This window comes from Vanellus vanellus (genome assembly GCF_965231255.1).
Source record: "Vanellus vanellus genome assembly, chromosome: 14".
NCBI lineage: Eukaryota > Metazoa > Chordata > Aves > Charadriiformes > Charadriidae > Vanellus > Vanellus vanellus.
Window position 1 is genome coordinate 3171938 of NC_138919.1, and position 22562 is coordinate 3194499.

Sequence of the window (22562 nt, forward strand, 5' to 3'; positions counted from 1 at the left end):
TCTCCCTTGCCACCCCTGGCACGCTATAACTCACCGCTCGTCTATGGCCATAGCTCGCTGCCCTGGAGCTTGCCTCATACCACCTTCTTCACTGGATTTGTTACCTGCCTTTTCCAACAGCAGGGAGAAGGAGTAATACTGGGCAGTGGTGATCATACAGCGGGATCCAGCTGTACCGTAGCCCATAGCCAAGTTATGACTCATCTTTATCTTAACTGAAATAACTTCTAAACTCTTTCTTACATTGGTTATCGTGCGTCTGTTACGCAGTTGAGTATGTTAATTTCTGTTCATACAATAAATGTGTGCAAGCTTCAGTCATTAGCAGTATCAAAGGTTTAGTTGATTTGTACATTTAAAGGTATCTGAAGTTCCTGTGTTTGGATGCTTTCTGATCTGAATATCATCTTCTGTGTCATACTGGAGGTACCTTTTGTTGAGCTTCAGGAGTTCTTTTTGTTACAGAAACCTTTTTTTTTGCCTGTTGCGCACCATTTCATTTGCAGAATTAAAAGAATTAAGCTTTAGACTTCTCAGGCCAGTGTAGGATTTCTTTAGCCCAAATACTGAGCTTAATGTGAAATTTTAAAAGGAAGGAGAATGGTTCTTCTCCTAAGGATCTGACATTCAAGAGTTCACTTTCTTGTCCTGGTCTGTGTCCTGGAACAGTAAGGCTGGGTTAGATCCCTCAACACCATCGTTAACATAATTCACTTCAGTAACTTTAGTCAAATCTTGGAAGAACTTTCCTCGAAAGAAAGAATGGAAATGTCCTGGGAAGCCCCAGGTGGAAGCCCATGGTGCCTTGACTGCCCAGGATACCTAGACTGGAGTACTCTTGTCCTGATTTCCAGAGTGATCTTGATGATATCTCATAAATACATGTTCTAATCCTCCGGCATTGTCTTTCAGGTATAAAGATGACGTTGACAGCCCTACTGAGGAGAATGGGAAGCAGAAAGTCCTGTATAGCCTGGAGTTCACATTTGATGCGGATGCCCGTGTTGCCATCACAATCTACTGCCAGGCTACGGAGGAGTTCGTTGGTGGCATGGCAGTGTAAGTCCTGGGCTTGTGGGCACATGGAGGGGCACAGGAGCTCTCGGGTGATGAGCCTGGCAAACATCTCTCGTTAATCACCCCCAAGGGCAGTGCTGCCACAGATGGTGGAAAGGGAAATCTCTTCTTTTTCTGTTTTGTTTTATATATTCTGATAGCTTTGAATATTACTTTCACTTCCCTCCCCCACATAACCAATATCCTCTCTTGTTCCCTTTTTGATTTGTTTTTTTTGGGTGTGGGGAAACCATTCTGTGTGCAACAAAGGCGAGGAACTCACAGCTTGTATGCTTTGTTGGCAAGATGTTATATGAAATTAAAAAAAAAACAACCACCCTTGCTTCAAATACTACCTGTTTGTTTCCAGATCGCCTAACTCACTGGATTTCTGTGTTCCCTGTGACGGGAGCATCTGGGCCACCAAAGCAAAGTTCAGTCTGACATTTACACAGCAAGTCTGTAAAACTGAGGCCCACCCAAAGCCTCTTTTGGGATAAATGACCACCTTAACACAGGCTGTTGTGAGATGGCTATCAGGAGGTTTTATTGCCTGAAACCCTGTCTGTGTGTTTCTTGCCAGGTACACGTATTAGCCTTTGGCTAGCTGTAGAAAGAATGGTCAAAACGTCATCTGTGGAGTCTTTCTCATATCCTTGTAGTGCATCCCTACAGATTTCAAAACTTTTTTATCTAAATCGACGTTTAAACCATTCCAATCAACACTATCCCAGAAGACTACGAAAAAATTCCTCTCTATATTAAGAGCGAAGGTGGCTGAAACGTGGTCTCCCTGGTGTGAATTGGGTACATGTGAGCTGCTGGCACGTTATGGCAGGCTTCTGATGGCCGTGGGACAAAGAATTCATTTTGTTCTATGGGGAAAGAAAGATTCAGGCTGCAGAAGCTCTTGGCTTCGTCTCGTAGAGGCTTTTGGCTGATCAGCGGCTCTGTGCACATAGTGCTGACGGCTTCTGCAGTGGTGCTCTGGATCTGGGGGTAAACTCACGTTGTATTGAAGGGAGCTGCAGAGGTCTCAGCAGGGAGAAATATGTATGACAAACCATAAAATGGCTTATGTGTTTTATGCAAAGTATAAACATCCCACTGATGATCAATCAATAGTGTATTTTTAGTAATGAGACAAGCTCAATGCTCCCATCCACATGTGCCTTCCTCCAAACTGGAGCATATCCCAATCCAGAATTTTTGTTTAGGCCCCTTCTTTTCTTCTGTTGAAGCCTATGGCTGCCTTTATTTTGGGGAGGTAATAAATTGGCTCCTTTTAAGTGCTTGAAAAGTATCTCCTGACAAACCCTGAAAACACTTTCTATTTAGATCCAGTATTTCCTGAGCAGAGCTGAATGCAGCAGCATGCCTTAGAAATCCTGATAAAGTTTCCGTGTTCTGTCTCTTAGGTCCTTAGGTTTCCTGTGAATTTAGTGCTAGTGAAGGTGTTGGAATGGCAGCCTTGGAGATTGAAGTCCTCTTTTCCTAATACAGGTACAACGTGGAGAGGTGGCCAGTGTTCCTTGTGCTGCCCCGCAGTGTTTCTTGTTTTTTGACCTAAGAAGGAAACCGTCTATGGGCTAATGGGGAGAACCAAGGGTCTCTATGGCCAGGGTGGATGTATTTGCATTGCCAGACTTCAGCCATGGCTTAAATCAGCAAGTCTTGATTTTAATCTTGTTTTGCATATTCATTTGTTGGTTTACCTTGAAGGAGAACTTGTTTGTCACTGGTCAGTAACAATGAAACATCTGCATCTACAGCTCAGTGTAAGCTTTGTATCAAACTTTGTGCTACAGTTTACAAAGAGCTTAAGTTTGTAAAGAATATACATATGGCTTAAAATCTATTTTTTTCAGACTCCCAGTTTTGCATTTTGTTATGTCAAAATGGCAAAAAAAAAAAAGTTATTCTAAAAAAAGATACTTTTTGGTTTTTTAACTTGTGTCTTGAACCAAGCTGTGTTGGGATGGAAGTGCAACTGAAGCACCGAGACCAGTGATGTAGCGTTCGTGTTGATTAAACTGCTCTGTGTTGGACTCTTAAGAGACTGTCTTGTCAAGTTGTGCCTTGAATAATAATTGCTTAATGGTAGTATTATAGTTGCCAAATATAACTAACTTTCTGGACAGAGTGTGTTTTCAGTCTTCTGTAACTAGTAGCTCTCCTCAGAACTCTGTTGATTGGAGGAGGAAAACACAGTTTCTGGTTCACTTAAGAACACGTTTTACTGAAATTTAGTGCCATGCACTAAGCCAGTGACTGTCACCAGTACTGTTTTCTGTTTTTAAAGCTTATGCAGCAAACACAAACTACCGAATTCCTTTTTAAATTTAATTCGAACAATTTCTAGGTAGAGTTTCTGAAAGTTAACATGACTGTCAACTTCAAACAATTTTTTTTAATTGAATTTTTTAATCCACCCTGTCCATGGTTCACTGAGAGAGGGATCTCTGTTCAGATGGTGGAGGAGCCTTTGTTCATGAACCCTGCCTGCCTCTGCACAAAACCAGGATCAGTAGTCAGCAGTCATTACCTCGCTAACGAAATGTAGCTAGGGTGGCAGCAGCCCCCAGTGCGCTAAACCTTTACGTCAAAAGTCAAAGCACTCAGAAGCTCTTGCTTCCACTGCTGGCCTTTTATTTAATAAATGATAGTTTAATTTCCCCCTAGTATAGGAGTGAGGAACTGTCCGTCTCTGCTCTGGCGTTCTTGGACAATGAATGTTATAAGCATGGGGGGCTGCAGCAGAAGTCAGGGACCCTTTTGGAAGGCATGATCCTGATTTCATGCAGATGTGTAGGTTATAAGGGCCTGGGGAAGTGAGATACAAATATAGACTTTATAAGCTGCTTTAATTCAACCCAGGCTATTTTTCCATGTGGAAGTGGCTCATGAAGCACGTCTTGGGGCTAGTGCAGCTGCCCGAAGTAGGCATCTCTGCTTCTCTGGATTTGCTGGCTGCTAGTAAAAACCTTTTGAAGCTCTGATTTCAGCTTTGCAAAGCAATTCTGAAAGGGCAGTGCTATAATTACTTTGATTTATTCTTTTCAAATTCTAGTGGAAAAAAAAAAATCTGGGCTGCATTCTTAGAGCTCTAAGTGGAGTGAGTGCATTTTTAGTGCACTAATAGGAATGCAGCTTCCCCCTGCCTGGGCTGGTAGGTTTTCCTTTTTCTCAAGTTTCTTTTGGTGCTAACAACTACATTCAAGGAATATGCGCATGCAAAAGCTGCACTGTATATAAATTCAAAACTCTTATAGCTGTGTCCAGCACTTGATTGGGAAGATGCTCTTTAAAACAAACCATTTTTTTTTTTCCACTTTCCTAAATTGATGCTAAGTCCTGAAACGGGAGAAACTTTCTGGACCCTTGTCAAAAGCAGAAATTTTCTCCTAGTCCCCAGCCTGCAGCATGGCTCCTCAGAAGCGCTAAACAAGTTATTCTTGCTTCTCTGCTGAAACAACCACTGATCCTGATAGTATCAGCACTCCTGCTCATGTTAAAATCCTGCTAGGAACGTTGTTATGTTCGTACAATTTGGGGTGAGAGGAGGGAGGGGAGGAAGGGGGCTCTCCCTGAGCACAGGCACTGCTTATTGTAGAGCCTCTGCTCATCTGAGAGCCACAACGCTCTGCGTGCTGTGGCCCTGCCTTCAGGATTAGCTGGTCTCCGTGACCAAAGGGAAGCCTTTCTCTCTGCAAGCCAAGAAGCTTCCTCCTGGAGTTGTTCGGGCTCTGTTTAAAAGCTGGTGGCTTTATCAGTATGTGCTGCCTGTCCTAACCTGTCTCAAAGGAGTGTTCAGCAGACTTTCCTAGGTAATCGTGCTGGGAGATATGCTCAGCTATATGGTTTCCCAGCCAAGATCTTGGGAATGCGAAGCTCCCAACTGCTGCCTGCCTCTTGTCCTGAACTGTTGAACTCTTGAGTTTCATGGGGAGCTGTGTCGTCACCAATGTGGGACTGCAGTTGACCAGTAAAGTCTGGGGAAGGTGAATGCATGGCTGTTGGTGATTGTAGAGGTGTCTTCACCTCTGCAGCCCCATCCCCAGGGGAAGGTACCCTGCACTTTCTGATGCTAGTGCAGATATCTGTAGAGGCCTCTTGGATGAAATGGGGATTAGTTTAGATCTAGAAGGGGCTGCTGCTCTCACCTTCTGATTATCTTTTGCTCAGTTACTTTGTGGTGAGTCTAAAGACTCTTTAGAGCACATCAGTTCTCGTAGGACCAGCTGGTGCATTACCCCAAGGGTAACAGACACCTATGTCCAGAGTCTCTTTAATGGCATGGAATTAGCAGCAACCTGCTTCTGAACAGCTCAAGACCCCCAGTATCCTCAGTTTTATTTATTTTTCTGGTTGTGTCCATTTTCTTTGGTTTTGGAAATCGGCAAACTGTTCTGCTGTGCTTCTGTTTCCTGTGGCAGCCCCCGCAGTGAGCTTTAGCACAGCGTCTTCCCCAAGGATCCGCTCTCATCTTTGGTTAGCAGTGGGTGTGCTCTTGGGGAGTTGGTCTGTGATCTAGCTGGCTTGAAGAGAGTGATATTTCTCAGTTTGTCCTTTCCTTTGGCTTCAGTTTCCCAGCAGCTGGGTAGAAAGCAGGGAAGACCCTGCCTGGGGAAACCATTGTAAGAGCTTGACTGCTCACCTGTGCGGATGAGCCTTGTATTGCTCAGTGTCACTGAGGCACAGCAGTACCTGTCAGCCTCAAAAATGTCCTACAAAGAGAAATTTGCTATCAGAATCTGTGATGCTAGCTGGGTTTTAAGACTCGCCAGCCAGAGAGGCAGCTCTGTGCTCCGGTAGAGGTGATCGGCACATGCAGCAAGGAAGGATTCAGCCATCTCAGCTAAAAGGCGAAGGGTGACCAGGATGGGCCCTATGTAAATTGGCATGAGAATCTCTGCCTTAGCATATAGGAGGCACAAGCATGCAGGTGTGTGAGCTGTACATCACCTGCACGCTAGTGATTTCCCATAAGCGTGTGATTTCCTCCCAGATAAATGAGAGGGTGCTCTGCATTGTGTTTCTGTTGCAGGGCTGGCAGTACTTCTCAGCAGCTCCTGGAGAATAGTTGAAGGACTCCCAGTTCATAGCCTGCCTTCTCCTGCAGTAACGGGTTATGTATTTGTGCTCTTAGATGTCTTTGGTTTAGGAGACAGGTGTGTGTTTTGGAGCAGGCCGCAGAGACGTTCATAGTCTCTTTTTGTGTGTGCTCTACGAATGCGTCCTTTCCTTTTCTGGCAAAAGCCTTGATGTGCACACTATGAGCCTGTTCCTGGGAGGGCCCCTGGGACTTTTCCAGCTGTAGGTATCCTGCTGACTAGCAGGAAGGATTGTGTAGTTAAAACATGACAGCAGCGGTTGTTTCCTCAGGGGAAGAAGTCGAACCAGCCCTGTAGCTGGAAGCACTTAAAACAGCCAGCTCTAAAGACATGAGCAATCCAGGCAGATCAGGAGCTGATGATAAATATGACATGAGAAGTTTGAGTCTTGCAGCCCATTCTAATGAAAAAGATCTTCCTCTTTGGACAGAAAAGCTTCTCTTCCATATCCTAGTAATGTTGCCAAGCTCTGTTTTCTCATTATAAAGAGAAAACACAATGAAAATAGGTCAGTCTAGGTCTGCAATCCTCGCCCTTATTCAGGGCTGTGCTGATTGTGTTGCTGATGCGCAAATGGGTGTACTGGATATTTATTTTTAAAAAAATCTCATTTCCTTGTTTGTTTTGCAATGCCTGCTACACTCATCGCAAACATCCTACCGCAGTCTTTTAAGCTGACGGTGGACGTGACACTGCAGTGATTATATATTCTGTCTGCATGTAGAAGTTTGAATAGTTGGTTCACAAAATGAAATCCAACTGAAATGGGTAGCTCAGCGCATGGCTGTTTTCACTAAAGCTTGCGTAGGAGAATCAGAGGCACTGGTATTCCTTTGGTTATTTAATAGCCTCTGTCTATTCACGGCCTTTGAAAGGTGCTCTTGCTGCTTTTGGCTGTGGACTATGGTGATTAATATGAATTCTTTGTGCAGAGAGATTTCTTCTGTGTGAAGAAATCAGAGGCGGGTGCTGTTTTTTCGAAGGCGCAAGCCTTTACAGCCGAAGCCTGCTTTGATCCAGGCAGACACCAGTCCCCAAGGGAACGCTGTAGAGTGCAGAGTTCACAGACTGGAGAGCTAAATTCTATAGATTTTACCGAGCAGACAAACCCTCTGTCTTTAATAAGAGTTCTGGCCTTTGTGCCGCTCTGTGTAGCTGTTGTGCAAGCCACCAGCTTTGAAGCCTGGTTAGAGTTGTGAGCGTGGTGCTCTCACCAGTAAGTTCAGCAGCTAAAGGCAGACCTCTGCAGGTGCTGGAGTGGGATATGGGCAGCAGGGTTTCAGCTGCCTGGAAAGGTGTTTGTTTCCTCCTCGCCAGGAGTGGAAACTCAGTCTTGGGAGGAAGCAGGAGGGGAGGAGAAGACTGGCAGGGGCTGCAGCGCACCAGTTTAGCACCCAGTTAACCTCCAAGCTCTGGGTGGGAGCCTCTCTGGGCTGGATCTTGCCTAACACTGACTATGTCAGGCTATGACCTTCTTATATTTTGGTAGTGTTTCTTTTATCAATAAAAAAATTGCTTGGCGTTGAGACAGTTGTTCAACTTCCCTCTTCCCCAAAAGCTCATCTGTGAGATCCTGGCCCAAAATGAAAGGGGTGAGGGCGGGGGGGCCAGCGTGCTTGCTCCACGTCACCTCCTGGCCCCTTTGAACACCAGCAGAACGTGACTGGCTCCCTCCTCATCACCTGGAAGTGGACATGGAGCCTGCCGGGCACTCGCAGCCTGCAGCAGTGGAAGAATTGATTCCCGAGTACCCTCTAAAGCTCTCGTGTAACTCTGCCTTCAGTAACTCTGCCTTGTCCTCGGTTCACTGCAAATTGCCATGCAACATGTATCTGTTACTAAAGAAAGAGGACTCTTATTTTGTCTACAGGCTCTTCAAAGTGCAGGCTGTCTCTCAGCCGTTACTAGTGAAAAACAGTACCTTGGGGCAGCATTGCTACGTGCATCCTGCTTTTCTCTGAGGAATGGGGTCTGGACAGTGCTCTACATAACTCTGAGGCAAGCTGGCTAGCATCCTCGCTCGGTGCTTCTCAGTCAGGGGTCCCAGCGTGCTTGTGGTAACAGGAACCGTCTTTGGACTGTCTGAGGCAGCCCCAGCACCACGCGGAGCTGAGTGTGAGGAACACAGCAGTGAAGAAGTCTGCAGGAGTTGGGACGGGTGCCCTGCTGAGAACTTCCCCGGGTGCTGATCAGGGCTGAATGAGAGGGGGAAACACCCCCACAAATTCGTGTTGTATCTCCATTGAGCGTGTAGCAACAGAAGTTTAACTCTGCTTAGCCAGACATTCTGAAAGACTCCCGCTGGTGGCTTGGGAGGTAGTTAAGGTTTACAGGTGCCTGGTAGCAAGCCTGGACTGTGTACAGGGAGAAGCCTGTGTGAGTCACAGGCTGAGTTTCTCCATGCAGGCAACGAGTGCTTCTCAGCTGATGGTGGAGGAGTGAAACTAGGGAATAATTTTAGTTTGTTCCCTGTTCTCTCAAAAATCGCTGTGATGTGGTCACAGGGCTTCTCATCTGCCAGTTCTCTGACACACCGCTGGTTTTGGGGAGTGGAAGGGTTTGACATGGGGGAAGGAGGAGTCAGTGCGGAGTGTGAGCTTCACTTTGTGGGTGTAAAGGTGTGTCAGAGAGCATACAGGAGGAGATGGGCTGCATGAATCCTGAGGACAGAGCTGGGGGCTGCTGCTGTAGTCAGCAGTGTGGTACCCCACATTGCCAGTGATTCTCATTCTCAGAATGAGAATTCTACCTGAGCAAACAAACAGGTTTGAAAAAAGTGTGACTGGGGATTTCTGTTTGGTCCTGACTTAACAGGAAAGACCCCACTTCTCCATTGTCCTGAGCTGTCAGTGATCGCAAGGTGGGCGGTTTTGTTAGACCTCCTGTCTGGATGGAGACTTGGCCTGGTGCAGTCTAAGAAAAAGCAGCGCAAACATTCAGATTTCAGTCTTTATGCAGGGAGAGGGCAGCACATTGCTTCTCGGCTATCCTTTATGCTTAATACATGCTCTCTTTTCCTGTAACACATCTCCACAGCTCTACAGACTTTCTCCACAATCATTTGCTGTAAGCCCACAGCACTATAGGCAAGGAATAGAAGACTTATGAATACAGCAGATGCCAACCAAAAGGGCTGGGGATGGGTAGACACCACTTAGACTCTAATACGCAGGATACTTGCTTTGTAACAGCTTGCCAAGTTGTCCTCCAATGCAGCACGAGGAGTGTGTACTTGTGTAGTGGATCCTGTGCATCACCTTAGAAAGGTGATCGATCTCTGTGATGATTTGGGGTCACCAATGCTTCCAGGGAATTCACCAGGCTTGGCCCGCTGGTGCTCAGTAGCCTCAGCACTGGCTGCTGACTGGAGGTCTCCAGCGTTGGCTGGGCATTCAGATCCAAGTCTGACATGCTTTTTGGCATTGGGCACTAGGCAGTCAGATAGTCCAAGGCGTAAAGGTCACTTGATTCACTTGGGAAAGCCTCCTTGGTATTTTTGTCATGCTCTTCAGCTCAGAAAATCTGTGTACCTGGTTTATTTCTTTTCTCAGGGGCGGTGAGAACAGCAAGTCTATGCATGTATTGTTCTGTCTTCTCCTCCTTGGAACAGCGTTACTTGTTTTCCTGTTGTAGACTGGTTTGGGCTTCCGGTGCTGTAAGTGCAGGTCCTCCGGCCTTCCCAGCACTCACCATCAGCATGTTTACACCCCTTTCGCAGCGCTGCTGTGGTGCATGTCATCCAGGCAGCCTCTGACCTCCACTCTCTCCTCTGCACTCTATTTCTAGTAGGTTCCTGACTTGCTGTCACCTTAGATAAGTCGCTCTTCCATCCCCTGCTTTCCCAGCTGTAGAGGGAGAATTGTGCCTCTCTGCAGCGCTGGGAAGCTTTGAGAGCACCACAAAAGGAGCTAGATACAGGCTTGCTCTATTCATTGTGCTTGACAACTCAGTAAATAAAACTTCACTCAATTGCTCGCTCTGTAATTCACGCATAAAAGACCTGTCATTCTGATCTCTCCCACACCATGCTTTAAATGCAAAGGGTGGAGTGAGACCTTCTAGTAAAGCAGCACAATTTCAGCGCAGTACAGAATGGTCTTTGAGAGTAAGGCATTGTCGTAAATAACATAAGACACCTGCCTTGGCAGAGAGAGCGAAGTGCATGTGGTGAACCTGGCCTTCATCATGGCCTTCCAGAATTTAAAGTGGCTCTAGTGACACTTGATAAGCCTTCTGGATCCTCAAAAAGTGCAGGAATTACACTAGCTTTCCAGAGAAAGGCAGCAGTTCATGCCAGTGGGGAGCCTGGTTTTTCCTCCTTGGGTTTGAGAGGAATTAATAAATATTCATTATCTTCTGGTATCCAGGTTCTTACACCTTCAGCTGTAAAATGCATCCTAATCATCGTGCTTTAAGGCTCTGTGGTACAGTGCTGGCTGGCCTGAGCCCTGGAGGGCAGCCCGTTGTCTCTGTGGGCTCTTGCACCCTGGCAGCACGTAGCTGCCAGAGCTGTAGCTCTTGAGTGTAAAGTTTCCACAGCATCGCTTGAAGCTGAGTTTTAAGTTTCAGGCCTGTCCTCTCTAATCACCATCCTCCAGCCCAGTCTTCACATCTCTTATGTGATGCTCAGTTCTGCAGTTCTTGGTTGATTCTGCACCTTGGGCTTTTCTCCATGGTCTTTGCTTCACCCCCTCTGGAAGTGAGCTGCCCGGCACTCTGCGCTCCGTGCTTGCAAAAACCAGAAGGTATTACCTCAGATGTAGAAAAGCTTTGTATTGCCAACCCCTTCTGGTGTGCTGCCTTCCTCCACAAAGTGTAGTTAGGCCAAAGGAACTTGGAGCTTTCCAACCTTTGCTTACGTACCTGGTGATTTGTAAGCTGCGACTGTGTTTCAGAACAGCTGAATGTCCTCAAAAGTACACAATCCTATTTGCCAAGCAAGGATTCTCTTTTCTTTGCCTCTGTGCACGCTCTGTTAACTGCTCAGCTTGACAGGGCTCTGTACTGAATCGGCCACATCAAATGCCTCAATCTCCTCTGGTGGTGTCTCCTTCGCAGGGCTGGCAGTAGTACTGCCCGTGTTATTCTTTGAGAAATAGAATCAGCAAAATCTGAGGAGCTGGTTGTCAGGGGATCCCACGTTGAGTGAAGGAGAAACTCAGCCTAGAGTTCCTGGTGCTAATATGATACCTGTCCCTGGAGCGTGTCCCCAAGCTGTCTGGTTGATCAAGAACAGTGGCAATCAAGTCTGAAGTCGACAAGGCTTTGAGCTTGTAGCAGTTCAGTGTGCTGTGGCTGGAGGCCAGTGCTCTTGCAGTCTCACTGTGTGAAGCTCTGCTTAGAAAGTGATGGTTAGTGTGCAGAAGAGAGAACATCTCATTACGGTGACCAGCTGCTGAAGTCTTTCTTGTAGAGCTGGAGCTAGACCTGTCTCGTCACTGCGCCGGGGGAGGTTGTTGTTTCTGCAGTGTAAGCCTCTTGGGCAAGCGTTCTCTCACTTTCTCTCTGGTTTTTCAACATGCCCTGAACACACGGTTGGTAGCTTGACAACAAAGGCTTTGGTGGAAAAAACAGCTTCAGATGTTCCCACCTTGCTTTGCAGTTCTCCTGTGCCAGAATTGGCATAGGGAGAGGCTGTGCACATCCAGCTCAGAAATCATGCTCCAGGAAGGGGTGAAAACGTCTTGATCCTGTTTTGCCACCAAAGCCCACTGTGAATCACACTATCTGTGGTGTCTGTCAGTGGACAGTGAAACATCTCTCTTGGGGCAGACAGCACTGGGTGGGCTCTGGGTGCAGAAGATGGTGGATGATAGCTATGGTCCCATTCCAGCGATGTTCATCCCAGCCTGGTAGTGCTGGCGTTTCAGTGCTGGGCCTCAAGAAAGTGGAAGAATTGTGACTCTTCTCTAGGTGGCTAACGCAGAGGACTGGTTGGTGTCTTTCTGGTGGTGGTGGTTGCCCTGCAACACCTCTGGGCGAGCACATGAGGAGTAGATTGAATTGGAATGGCTCTTGCTTACCAGGATGATGGCAAGCCGAGCAGTGTTTCTCACTGCAGAGCTGTCCTGTAGAGGCCCGGGAGAGCTTTCAGTGCCGTTGTTGGGTTGTGTGTTGCCTCTGTTAGATCATAGCTCGTTCTTCTTGGGTTTCCTGCAGAAAATAAGAATGTGTACTGGGCTGAAAGCCCATGTTGCCTAGGCCCTGGATTTAGTGAGTTAGCCTTTGCCAGGCTGCCGCACCCTACTGTACTCCTCTGACACCCAATGTTTCCAGGCAGGTCAGTATGGATCCAATCAGACCTTGCCTGACTGCGCTGCTTTCCCTTCCCTGTGCTCACCTTCTTGCTTTGACCTTTCCCTTCCCTTTTTGTATCCCCACTGAATGGCTGCCAGCCCCTGCCAGCTCTGCCTCTTAGAGCTGCCACTTGTGATTCCTGAAAGGCGGACAGGCGTGAATGAATGAGAGCCTAGCAGAGAGCAATCGTTTGTTACAGCAAGTTTTCTGTTTTTCTCCCCTTTCTTCAGATACAGCACAAAGAATCCCTCTCTGCAGTCAGAGACGGTTCATTACAAGAGAGGGGTAAGCCAGCAATTCTCCCTGCCTTCCTTCAAGATTGATTTCTCAGACTGGAAGGATGATGAGGTAAGTGTCTTCTCAGCGTCCCCTTCTTTCCACAACCCTGTTGTCCCAGAAGCACTGGACTCCGTTTAGTGCCATGAAGTTATGGCTGGAAGACACCCTCTCCCAGCTTCTATGGCATGTTTTGTGGGTACGAGATAAATGGGGCCTTGGGAGGAGCAGGTATGAACACTGTATAGGAACTTGGCAGGTAGATCCGGCAAATGGGGAAGAAACCCCAAGAAGTGACTTTTGATATAGCTGATCAGCTGACATCCCAACGTCTGGTGTAGGAGGGAGACTACAGAGATTGACACTGGAGCTGTTCCTGGAGGAATCTGCTGCTCCTCAACCTTCCTCTCCCTGCCAGCCAAAGAGCTTGTGGGAATGAACATGTCTTGATCTCTCTGTTTTGGTGGGGTTTTTTGTTGTGGTTTTTTTTTTTTCGTTTTGGCTTTTTGGCTGGTCCTCTAGAACAGTGGTCTCCAAAGTGGGGTGCATACAAGACAATTCATTGGAGTGCAGGAAGAACTTCAGTAGTACATATGTATATATATCTTATAAATAATAAATATGCATATATTGGGAGTATGTGCTCAAATTTTTTTTCTAATGGGATGAATAGTCAAAATAGTTTGGACACCACTGCTCTAGAAGAGTCCCGTTCTTGTATTTAAGGGCCACATCCTGCATTCTTAACTGCAGCAGTACGGTGTTGTGGGGGGATACTCGCCCTTCTGGGGCAGATTCACACCGGTGCATTAATGCTGAATAAGGGAATGCCTTCCTCCTTTTACTTTAACCCATAACCTCAAACAGACGAGCAATTGGTTTTAATTAAGCTCTGTGGCTTTTACTACATAGCAAGATCTGTGGGGTCCTATTAATTTTGGTATCTTTGCAAAATTCCAACCCAAGCAGTAACTCTCTTCTTCTTGAGCCTCTGAACTTTGGCCCAAGGGCTTCCCCTGCATGTGACGCAGGACAGGGAGGCCTTAGTCTTTCCCCTGCTCTGTGCTGAATTGCCATAAGAGATTTCTGATGCAGAGGAGTCGGTCTGGAGCTACTGCTAATGTATTTGTTCCTGTGGATCCTTCTCCCAGGTCGACACTGATACAGTGTTCATTTCCTGACCCAAGCCTGTATAAGAGTATAGCATATGTGAACCTGGGTAGATAATTCTACCTATTTAAAAAAACAACAACAAACAAACACCCTTCCCCCCAAACCATTCTACCTTAAAAAAAAAAAAGAAAAAAAAGAAATAAGAAACAAAAAAGAACAAAGGAAAAAAGTAATCTTTCATGTATTTTGAAGATTGAATAGCTATTGTCTTGAAGTTACAGTTATAACTATAATCAGTCCCGTGCCTTAACAAATGCCATGGCAGTTACCAAGAGCCTGCAGAGTCTGGTCTCCTGATGTCTTGGCTTCTCTGCCAATATATGATTTCACAAGTTCAGCCTACAAAAGCCTGGAAGAGCTGCTTTTCAATCCCTTCTGTCGTCTGAGAGAGCTCAGATCCCTTTCTTCTTAAAGAATTCAGAAGCTTAATTTTCACTTTTGTTCCTGCCAGCAAGGTTTTAACTCAAGTACTAAAGTCATGCTCCTTTGACAGTTTAAAGGGAGAGATGGTGGGGAAAAGTAAGCTTCTAATTCCCTTTGCTTGATTCTACTGCATCCTCTGTCTCCTCTTTCATTGGTGTTCCTGGGAGCTCTGGTTGTTGAGAAAATGTGGAACAAGAACTGTGATTCAGAAGAGTTTCTTCTCCCATTTCTGCTCTGTGTACATATCAGTCCTTGTCCTCTCAAGTCCGGTAAAATGCATATGGCTAAGTCTTCGTAAGCGGTAACTGAAACACAGCACTTTTATCTGAGACAACTGGCAGAGTGTTATTACTCAGCTGTGTACAATTGCATGCTTCACATTGCTTTCTGGCTTTGTTATTGGTGTTGTCCAAAAAACCCAGATTTACTTCATATTTTTGCTCAGTGTAATACTCGCATATGATGTAGTTCTTGGCTGGCCAACAGGAGAGAAAATAATGTTATGTCGGGCTATTATGGGGAAAGCCTTATAAAAGTTTACTTTGTCTTCATAATATACTGGTTTGCTTACAAGTTATAGTTTATGGCTTGTATTGAGACGGTTGTTTTCAGGTCCCTAAAAGTGAATGTGAAATGGACCCTTAAAGAGGCCTTTTGTTTCAGAACGCAAAAGTTTATATCGCAAAGCAACCACAATTCTATGATGTGACTTTCCCTTCAAATGGACGAACAGTAACTGTTGTCATACAGTAATAAATCAGAGCAGGAAGCAAAGCAAAGCAAAACCATAAGCTTTTTTCAGCAATTTTAATCAATTGTCCTCGATGAAATTTCCCTCTGCGGCGTGCCATAATGGTTCAAAGATGCAAGCTGGAGAATAGTGGCTCAGTGAGTCTCTTCTGTAACAAATACTGAGAGGTTAAATGAGATTTTTGTGTTCGCTCTGTTACTCTGCTGTTTTGGAAAGAGAATAGATTCTGGTAGTTTAAAGGAGGAATAAAACGTAAAACCATCACACAGAGGGTGAAAACCAATATCCCTCAGGTTTGAAGACCAGCTAGGTCAAATCATGAGGTCTTCCAGCACATGCTTTCTCTTGGAATCAGCTATGCACTTTTGAACGGGGTGGGTGCAAAGCTTTGTTGGACAGCTAAGAGCTGCTTCTAGAAAGCGCTGCAGAAGCTGAGTGGCCCCAAAGGCATGCAGCCTGCATGAGGAACTCGCAGCTGTGGACAGAAGAGTGGCAGACTTGCTATTCCCTCTTCCCCCTGCACCTCCCATGGAAGGTGGGTGAGCTGTTGCAGTCCGAAGCACTGCCTGCAGCTCTTGGCAGAGGTGCAGCCGTGTAGCTAATGGGCTACGGCACACTTGGCTGGTGGCTGCCAGGGTGTATCATCTCCCAGTGTACAGTCATCATTCATTTCAGGATGAACATTTAGGTTGTAATGCATTTGAGGAAGAAACCGTTTTCAGCTATGTTAAGGCTCACGGTGAGGATCACCCTCCCTCCAGTCTAGCTGTTTTGGGTTGCCGTTTGTTGCCAATGCCAATGACTATCTTGATAGTTTATCTTTTGAGGGACCGGCTGGAGAAAATCACGCTTCAAATGATGTTGGGGCTGTGGGGAAAGTGAGGGAAGCCCCAAAGCACTGCCTGAACGGTGCTGCCGTGCTTCTAATTTGGTCTCAGTTTTCACTGGAAAACTGAAAACAGCTACCTGGAACACCATGGTGAAATGACATCTCTTGGCAAGAAATGAGACAAAAATACCCAAGTCAGTAATTTACAAAAAACACCAGAAAACCAGTCTCTGAGCCACTTCCGTTCCTGGCATAGGACAGTGTTTGTAAAGTTCCATTTTTCTTGTGTTTGTAAGATGACATGGAGCTTTTGAAGTGCTTTAATGAAGTACAGAGCAAAGGAAGAAATTGAGTCTGTTTTCCTTGCACTCAAGTGAGATCTTAAATTTTCACTCTCGCCAATGAGAAGGTCAAGGAGCTGAATTCCATAGCATGCCAAGAGATGGAAATCAGTCTGCTGTTTCCTCAGTGTTGCGTGAGCTTGAAGTTGTACAGATTTTTTCTCTTTGTCTTCAAGAGCTTCATCCGGGAGTCAGGGTTTCTTTTGTGGTGTAGGGAGCATAATGCGTATGGCTGTGCTATAAGTAGTACCCCCTACCCTGTGGCACTAGTTATGTTTTGAGAGATTTATCCTGCTACAAATCACTTGAGAGACTTTTAGGATATATGGATTAGTGAGAATTAAATACTGTCTAAAATTCAAATAGAGATCCTTTGCTTTGTTAGCCACGGCTGGTGTTTAGTGCCATATCAATGTATATATGTTGTAATTATTCTGGTTGACTCCCTTTGAAAGTTGGTGCCTGAATTTTAAATCCTTCTGCTCTGTCGTGTCCTTTTGAGACCAGGAACTGGGGGCCTGTCAGAAGGGCCCTTTATTCCTCTGATGTTAATGCTATCTCAAGCGTTGTCTTCAGGCAAGCCTGGTGTGAATTGTCTAACCTCGTCTCATGTCTTTCCCTCAGCTGAACTTTGATTTGGATCGTGGCGTGTTCCCTGTGGTCATCCGAGCGGTGGTGGATGAAGGCGATGGTAAGCATGATGGTGTGCTCCCTTGGGCTTCTAGATCTCTTTGAGGTTAGGTGGCTCCTTCTGCAGTGATGAAACATTTTACTTGTTGCAAAGGCTTGGGGAGCCTTTCCAGAATAAAAATATTTCAGGAGTTCACCTTAACTTCCCTGTATTAAAAGGGCTCAACTAACCATGGGTTCTTACATAAAACCATGCTTTTAAAAAGAGCCTCCATTTTTTACAGGAAAAAATGGCCAGGTATTTAGTGTTGGAAGAGTGTTTAGGAGAGCTCCTGGCTCCGCCACCAATGCCAGGCACAAACTGGAGCAAATTACTTCATTTCTCTTTGGGTTGTGCATTTGCAGTTTGTAAGGCAAGGAGAGAGTTGGTCTTTTCCCCCTCTTTGTGGAATAAGTTGTTTTCATAAAAGCTCTAGCTAACTGTAGGGTGGGCTTTGCCATAGGAACTGTCAGAGAAAAAGAAATGGCTTTAAAATGCTCTGGCCACTGTTCAACCAAATACAGCTTCATTCAGCAGTTTAAAATTCTGCTTTTTCTGAACGGTTGCAATAAAAGATCATAACCTTTGAGAAATAATATTGTTGGCTAGTTTGAAAGCACATTACCTGGAGAGGGAAATCCAGTAAATGTTTGGAGTGTTACTCACCTTCCCCAGTATTTTGCCTAGCGGGTATGTGCTTTTGGGCTCCGTGTGTTTGCAGTCGTTCTGAGCGCCAGCAATGAAAAGGGCACAAGGAAGTAACATTTTCTCTAAAATTGGGGGCACTTGTGGTCAGTAGGATCAACATTTCACTTCTGCATTTTGTAACATTTTGTGCAACATTTAGAATAATTAGAAAGGAAAAAATCCATTTGTGATTGCATTGTTTAGTGCAGTCACTTGCTCAGTTTTTCTTGTTGTAGATGTGAAAGTGCCCAGAAACTCATTGCATTGTTTTACAGTCCTTCAAGCAGAGTGAAATAGAACCGGATGAACCAACTTAAAGCATGACTAACAAAGTGCAATGCAACATAAAGTAAACGACTCTTAAAGTGCATCTATTTTTAGTGATTTCAAGCACTGTTAGTAAAATTGACATATATGTATATTTCTTGACCATAAATATAAACAACCTTCCTCTGTTTATGGAGTTTTTGGCAAGGTATTTGTAGTTTCTAGTGTTGGGCATGCCTAGAAGGACCAAAAATAGAACAGGAGGCAGCATGGGAAGCATACATTTATGCACATACCATGCCCAGTTTTAGCCAATAGTGTACTGTCATCTATTTTAATAACCTGGAAAGGCAATTGCTTTAAAATCCTCTCCTGGAAAGAATATCAGTGCAGAAATATGTGACACTTTTGCGAGATTTGAGGAAATTGTGTATTTTGGTTCTTTTTTAACTGATGGGACTGGAAGGAGCTGGTGTTGTGTGTTTGGAGCATCTGGAACATTACATCTGGCCTGTAACTGCTTGTGTTAAATAAAATTGAATGGTGAATTAAAATAGCAGTCAGCGAGATGTTGGTTTGGACTGAATTCTGCCAGGAGATGTTTGCGTGCCTTGAGGAATGTGAGCTTGCAATGTTAGCCCTCTCCCATTCCTGCCGGTGGGATTTCTGTCAAGGAAAGGTACAGAAACCCTTTGGGGAGGGAAGGTGCCGCACAGAACAGGTCGCACAGCTCCAGCCACGCACGCTGCTTGAATGCCAGGGAGGATATGAAGGGAAGCGATGCCGGTTATCTCTTCCTTGGCTATTCAAACTGCAGGGGGTCATTTACTGAACGTCATTTACAGAGTGAGCTAGAACAGACTTGCTCTTGGCTGGCAGTGGGGGGAGCAAGCAGATGAATTCCCAGTTTTAGCCCTCTTTCCTGCATGCCATTATGTTCTTGATTGCACCCAAATTGCCATGAGCAAATCTGCAGGCATGGACTCTCTTCTCCCACATACTGCTGTTTCCAAACATGATCTTTGTGCGGTAGATCCAGTGAATGGTTCCTCTTGTTGTCTCTGCTGTTCTGGGGGCCCGAAGGAAGCTGTTGAGCTCCTCTCCCTTTTAGACAACAGAGGAATTGTGTCCTTCAGCTTTTAACTCCCTGGCTCAGAGCTGATAGTGTAGTGTCTGCCAGCTCTTCTGCTTGTGCTGAGCGCAGCCCGGGTACTCATCGGTCCAGGCAGGGCGAGGTGGTTACGTGCGCTCCCTTCCTTCGGTGACTCCTCCATGACCTCTGTCTCCCATTTCCATGTGATGAGTCTGAACATAATTAAGCAATAGGGTCCAACCAGTTGGGGCTAAGCAGAACCTTAGAGTCTTGAGCCAGAGAGACTGGGATTGTACCTCAGCTTCCTCTATTCTGTGTTTTTATTGCTGAGAGCGCCACGAAAGCAGTACAGAAACCTCTGACGGCCCCTTTTCAATGCTATTCAGTTAAGAGGGAAGCCTCACATTTGGAAGATGGGAGACATTACATTTGTCATTGGGGAAAAAAAAAAATCAGAGAACTGCACAGAGATGTTTCACTGTCCAAAAATGGTATGAGAAATAAATGTTTTATGAGCATGTAGGATTAGAGTGAAATAGAGTGATAAGTACCAGAGCTGGAAGGGCTGCCGGCTGATGTTAAACCAGATGGATTTATTCATCTCTGTGATAAACTCAGGTAATTAAAACCAGGAATTTGAGGGGAGAGTGGAACCCCACTGAGCTCTTTGTTTTACTTTCCCTTTCCAACCTCTGAAAACAAAGTGGGATAGTTTGGAGCACCCAAGATAGTGAAAACATGTCTGTGTAGGGCCCACCACAGAGCCCAGCAGGAGTGTGAGATGAACCAACCTGACAATAAGATAAGAACAGTTTTAAATTGCAAGAGGAGATGGAAATAGAACAGGTGGCTGTTTAGAAATTGATAATAGACTAAAATTCAGCTCATGGTAGTTTTGTACTTGTTCTGCTTTCAAGGTTTAACCAGGACTGCTCTTTCTCTTTTTGCAGTGGTGGTTGAGGTGACGGGTCATGCCCATGTCCTTCTGGCTGCATTTGAAAAGGTGAATGATTTATTTTTTTTTTCCCCCTCTATCCCTGTCCTTGTGTATGTAAACATTTCCACGGGTCATTAGTTTGTATTTATACAACACTTAGCACAATAGAGTCCTGGCCCGTGACTGGGGTTCTTAAGCGTTATTGTAGTACAAATAATTGCTTGCAGCAGCTCCTATGCAGCCCGTAATTATCATTTGTACCTGAGCTGGTCACTCAGCTAATTGTAGCTGGTGTTTCCTGTGTGTGGAGAGAGGGCCTGCCTCTGTGGCTGTGATGTTTGAGGGTGGAAGGTGTTGACCGTGGCTGCTACTGTGCAGTTTTCCAGGGCCTCGTGATCTCTTTGTAGAACTGGATCTGCTGTGTCCAGACCGTGTTGCACCATTGTTTGGCCTTAGTTTACACGTAGGACCAAACCCTTTTAAAGAATTATGATACACCCTGCATAAAGACTTGGAGCTCCACTACTTTTCAGCGGCGTGTTTGATGTAGCTGACCGCTGCCTACATGGTAAGGCACAAGCCTTGATAACAAAGTCACTTCCCATGATAACTGGACCCTGAAAACAGTTGCAAGATCTATAACTGCGCCATGGTGTGTCTGGTTGTGGTAGTACTGCAGACATATATCCTGGGCAAAAGATACTTGTTCTGACATGCTAAGGTGAGGCAAGAGATGCTGGAGCAGAGCTGGGCATGTAGAGGGGAGCAGCATCAATGTTGTGCTGTTAGAAATTCCCTACTTCCAGGATGGCATGTGGCACTTCTGTTTCTCAATCTGCTCGATTTCTGATGTATCCCCGAGCAAGCTGCCAGGTCTTATTCTGTTCCTCCTAGGTGGATAATGTGGATGGTGAGAAGCTGAGTCAGAGGGCATGGGAAGCAGTCAGTCCTAAGGAAGCCTTGTGGCTGGAAGATGCTCTGAGTGTTCTAGGTTGCTTTTTTGTTGGACTTAGTATGTGAAGAAGATGAGTTTTCCCGTGTCAGAAAGGCTGCTCTGACCTCTGGCTCTGTAGGTAGCTCTACTCCTGGCAATTAGAGATCCATCAGAAATGAGATGGACAGCTGCAGCAGCCCTGGGACTAGGGCAGGGATGTTATTCTTCTAGTTTCCTCCTCCAGCTGATCTGGAAAAAGAAAATGCGCTGGAATCCCTCAGTCATTGGTCAGCAGCACCTGGGAGAGGACAGTTGGGCAGTGGGTCCTTGGGGAAGGCTGTAGTGTTTGGAGCCTGTCTGTCATCTTGGTGGGAAAGTACTGTAGGTGGAGACCCCTTAGCCTTGCAAAATGATTGTTCAGCCATTTCTGTGGAGAGAAAAATAGATGAGACCACCAGCTTCCTGCATGTTACAGCCTGATTTTGAAGTATTCTACACGTTTGCCTTCCTCGTCTGTGAGACTCGCCTGTGCTTCCCTGGCTACTGCCTTCATAGCTTTTTTGGTTGTAGCTAGGTTCAGGTTAGGCTTTGGATCTGAAGATGCAAGTATGATTTTTACTTACAAAGGAGTGTGTCTAGTTGCCGTTTTCCAAGTATCCAAACATAGTGCTGTTGCAGTAAGCCCAGCCTCTGTGGTCAGGGAGTAGAGCTCTTGCTTGGACCTGGATATGTCCCAGCTTCCCATTCTACGGTCCCATGGCCCACACTTGGTAATAACACCTTACCGAAAGTAGGAAAATACATGTGTATTAGGAATGTATTAGCATGAGGGCAGAAGTGGAGCTTTGGAAATTTCTGTGGCATGAGATTTGAAAGTGGCTTGAACTGCTTCAGCTTTGTAAGAAGTATTTCAAGGATCATATGTAAATTCCACCTTCTGTGCAGAACCTCTGAGAGCTCTGGATGCACAAAGGTGATGGTAAAAGCCCCGTAATGTTCAGAGAGCTGAATGACGTATGCTGCAAAACTGGGTACCAGCTAAAGCCGGTCAGGCCATTTCATCAATGCTGGATTATGTCCTGTGTCCAGGTCTAAGTTCAAGGATTGAAAGCGCTTCCATTCTTTTTCTAGTCTGTGTGTACTGTGAGAGGGAGATGCTGTCTGGTGGGGCCACTTCTTACTTCTGATCTTCCGCTGAATGCTTAAAACAAGATCAAAATCTCTTTTTTAATAAAAAGTCACAGGGCAAAGTGCTTGTTGAGTTCTTTCTCCTCCCTGTTTGATTAAAATATATTCCCCATCCTTAGAATAATTGCAGCTTTTGAAGTGTAGGCCCATAAATCCGGAGGAGTTCCTTGCTAATAAGCAGTGCCACTGATCACTACAGCATGCTCAGGGGACAGACAGACCAGGAGGCCTTTGTAACTTACTATTTATATGTATCTTTAAGATCAGAATAGTAATCTCGATGCTATGCGTAGTCTGGCCTTGCAGCTCTTCCAAAGGCAGAAACTTGGCACTCTGTTTGCCTGGAAAAGAGGACTGTTTTGTCTTTTGGTGCAATGTTGTCCCTTCCTTCTGAAACTCCTTCAGCAAACAGATGCACGCTTGCAACTGTTCATAGCAGCAGGACCTGCTGGAGCTTCCCCTAAGCCTCCTTTCCTGCTCTCTAGACTGTGAAAGGAGAGTTGGTTTCTTTCAGTTTAGTTGACCC

General features: G+C 45.6%; 1 protein-coding gene across 4 annotated transcripts in view; it reads left to right on the forward strand.

Moving 5' to 3' along the window:
- The window catches only part of MGRN1 (mahogunin ring finger 1), a 58393-nt gene that overhangs the window by 15904 nt on the left and 19927 nt on the right, over positions 1-22562 (forward strand). For all 4 annotated transcript variants that reach the window (XR_014269681.1, XM_082490286.1, XM_082490287.1 and 1 more), the window contains exons 4-7: positions 913-1059; positions 12698-12815; positions 16885-16951; positions 19928-19980. Coding sequence is in view for 3 of the 4 variants with exons in the window: in XM_082490286.1 (XP_082346412.1) it covers positions 913-1059; positions 12698-12815; positions 16885-16951; positions 19928-19980 (385 nt within the window). In the remaining variant the exon portion in view is untranslated. The remainder of the gene's footprint in view (positions 1-912; positions 1060-12697; positions 12816-16884; positions 16952-19927; positions 19981-22562) is intronic.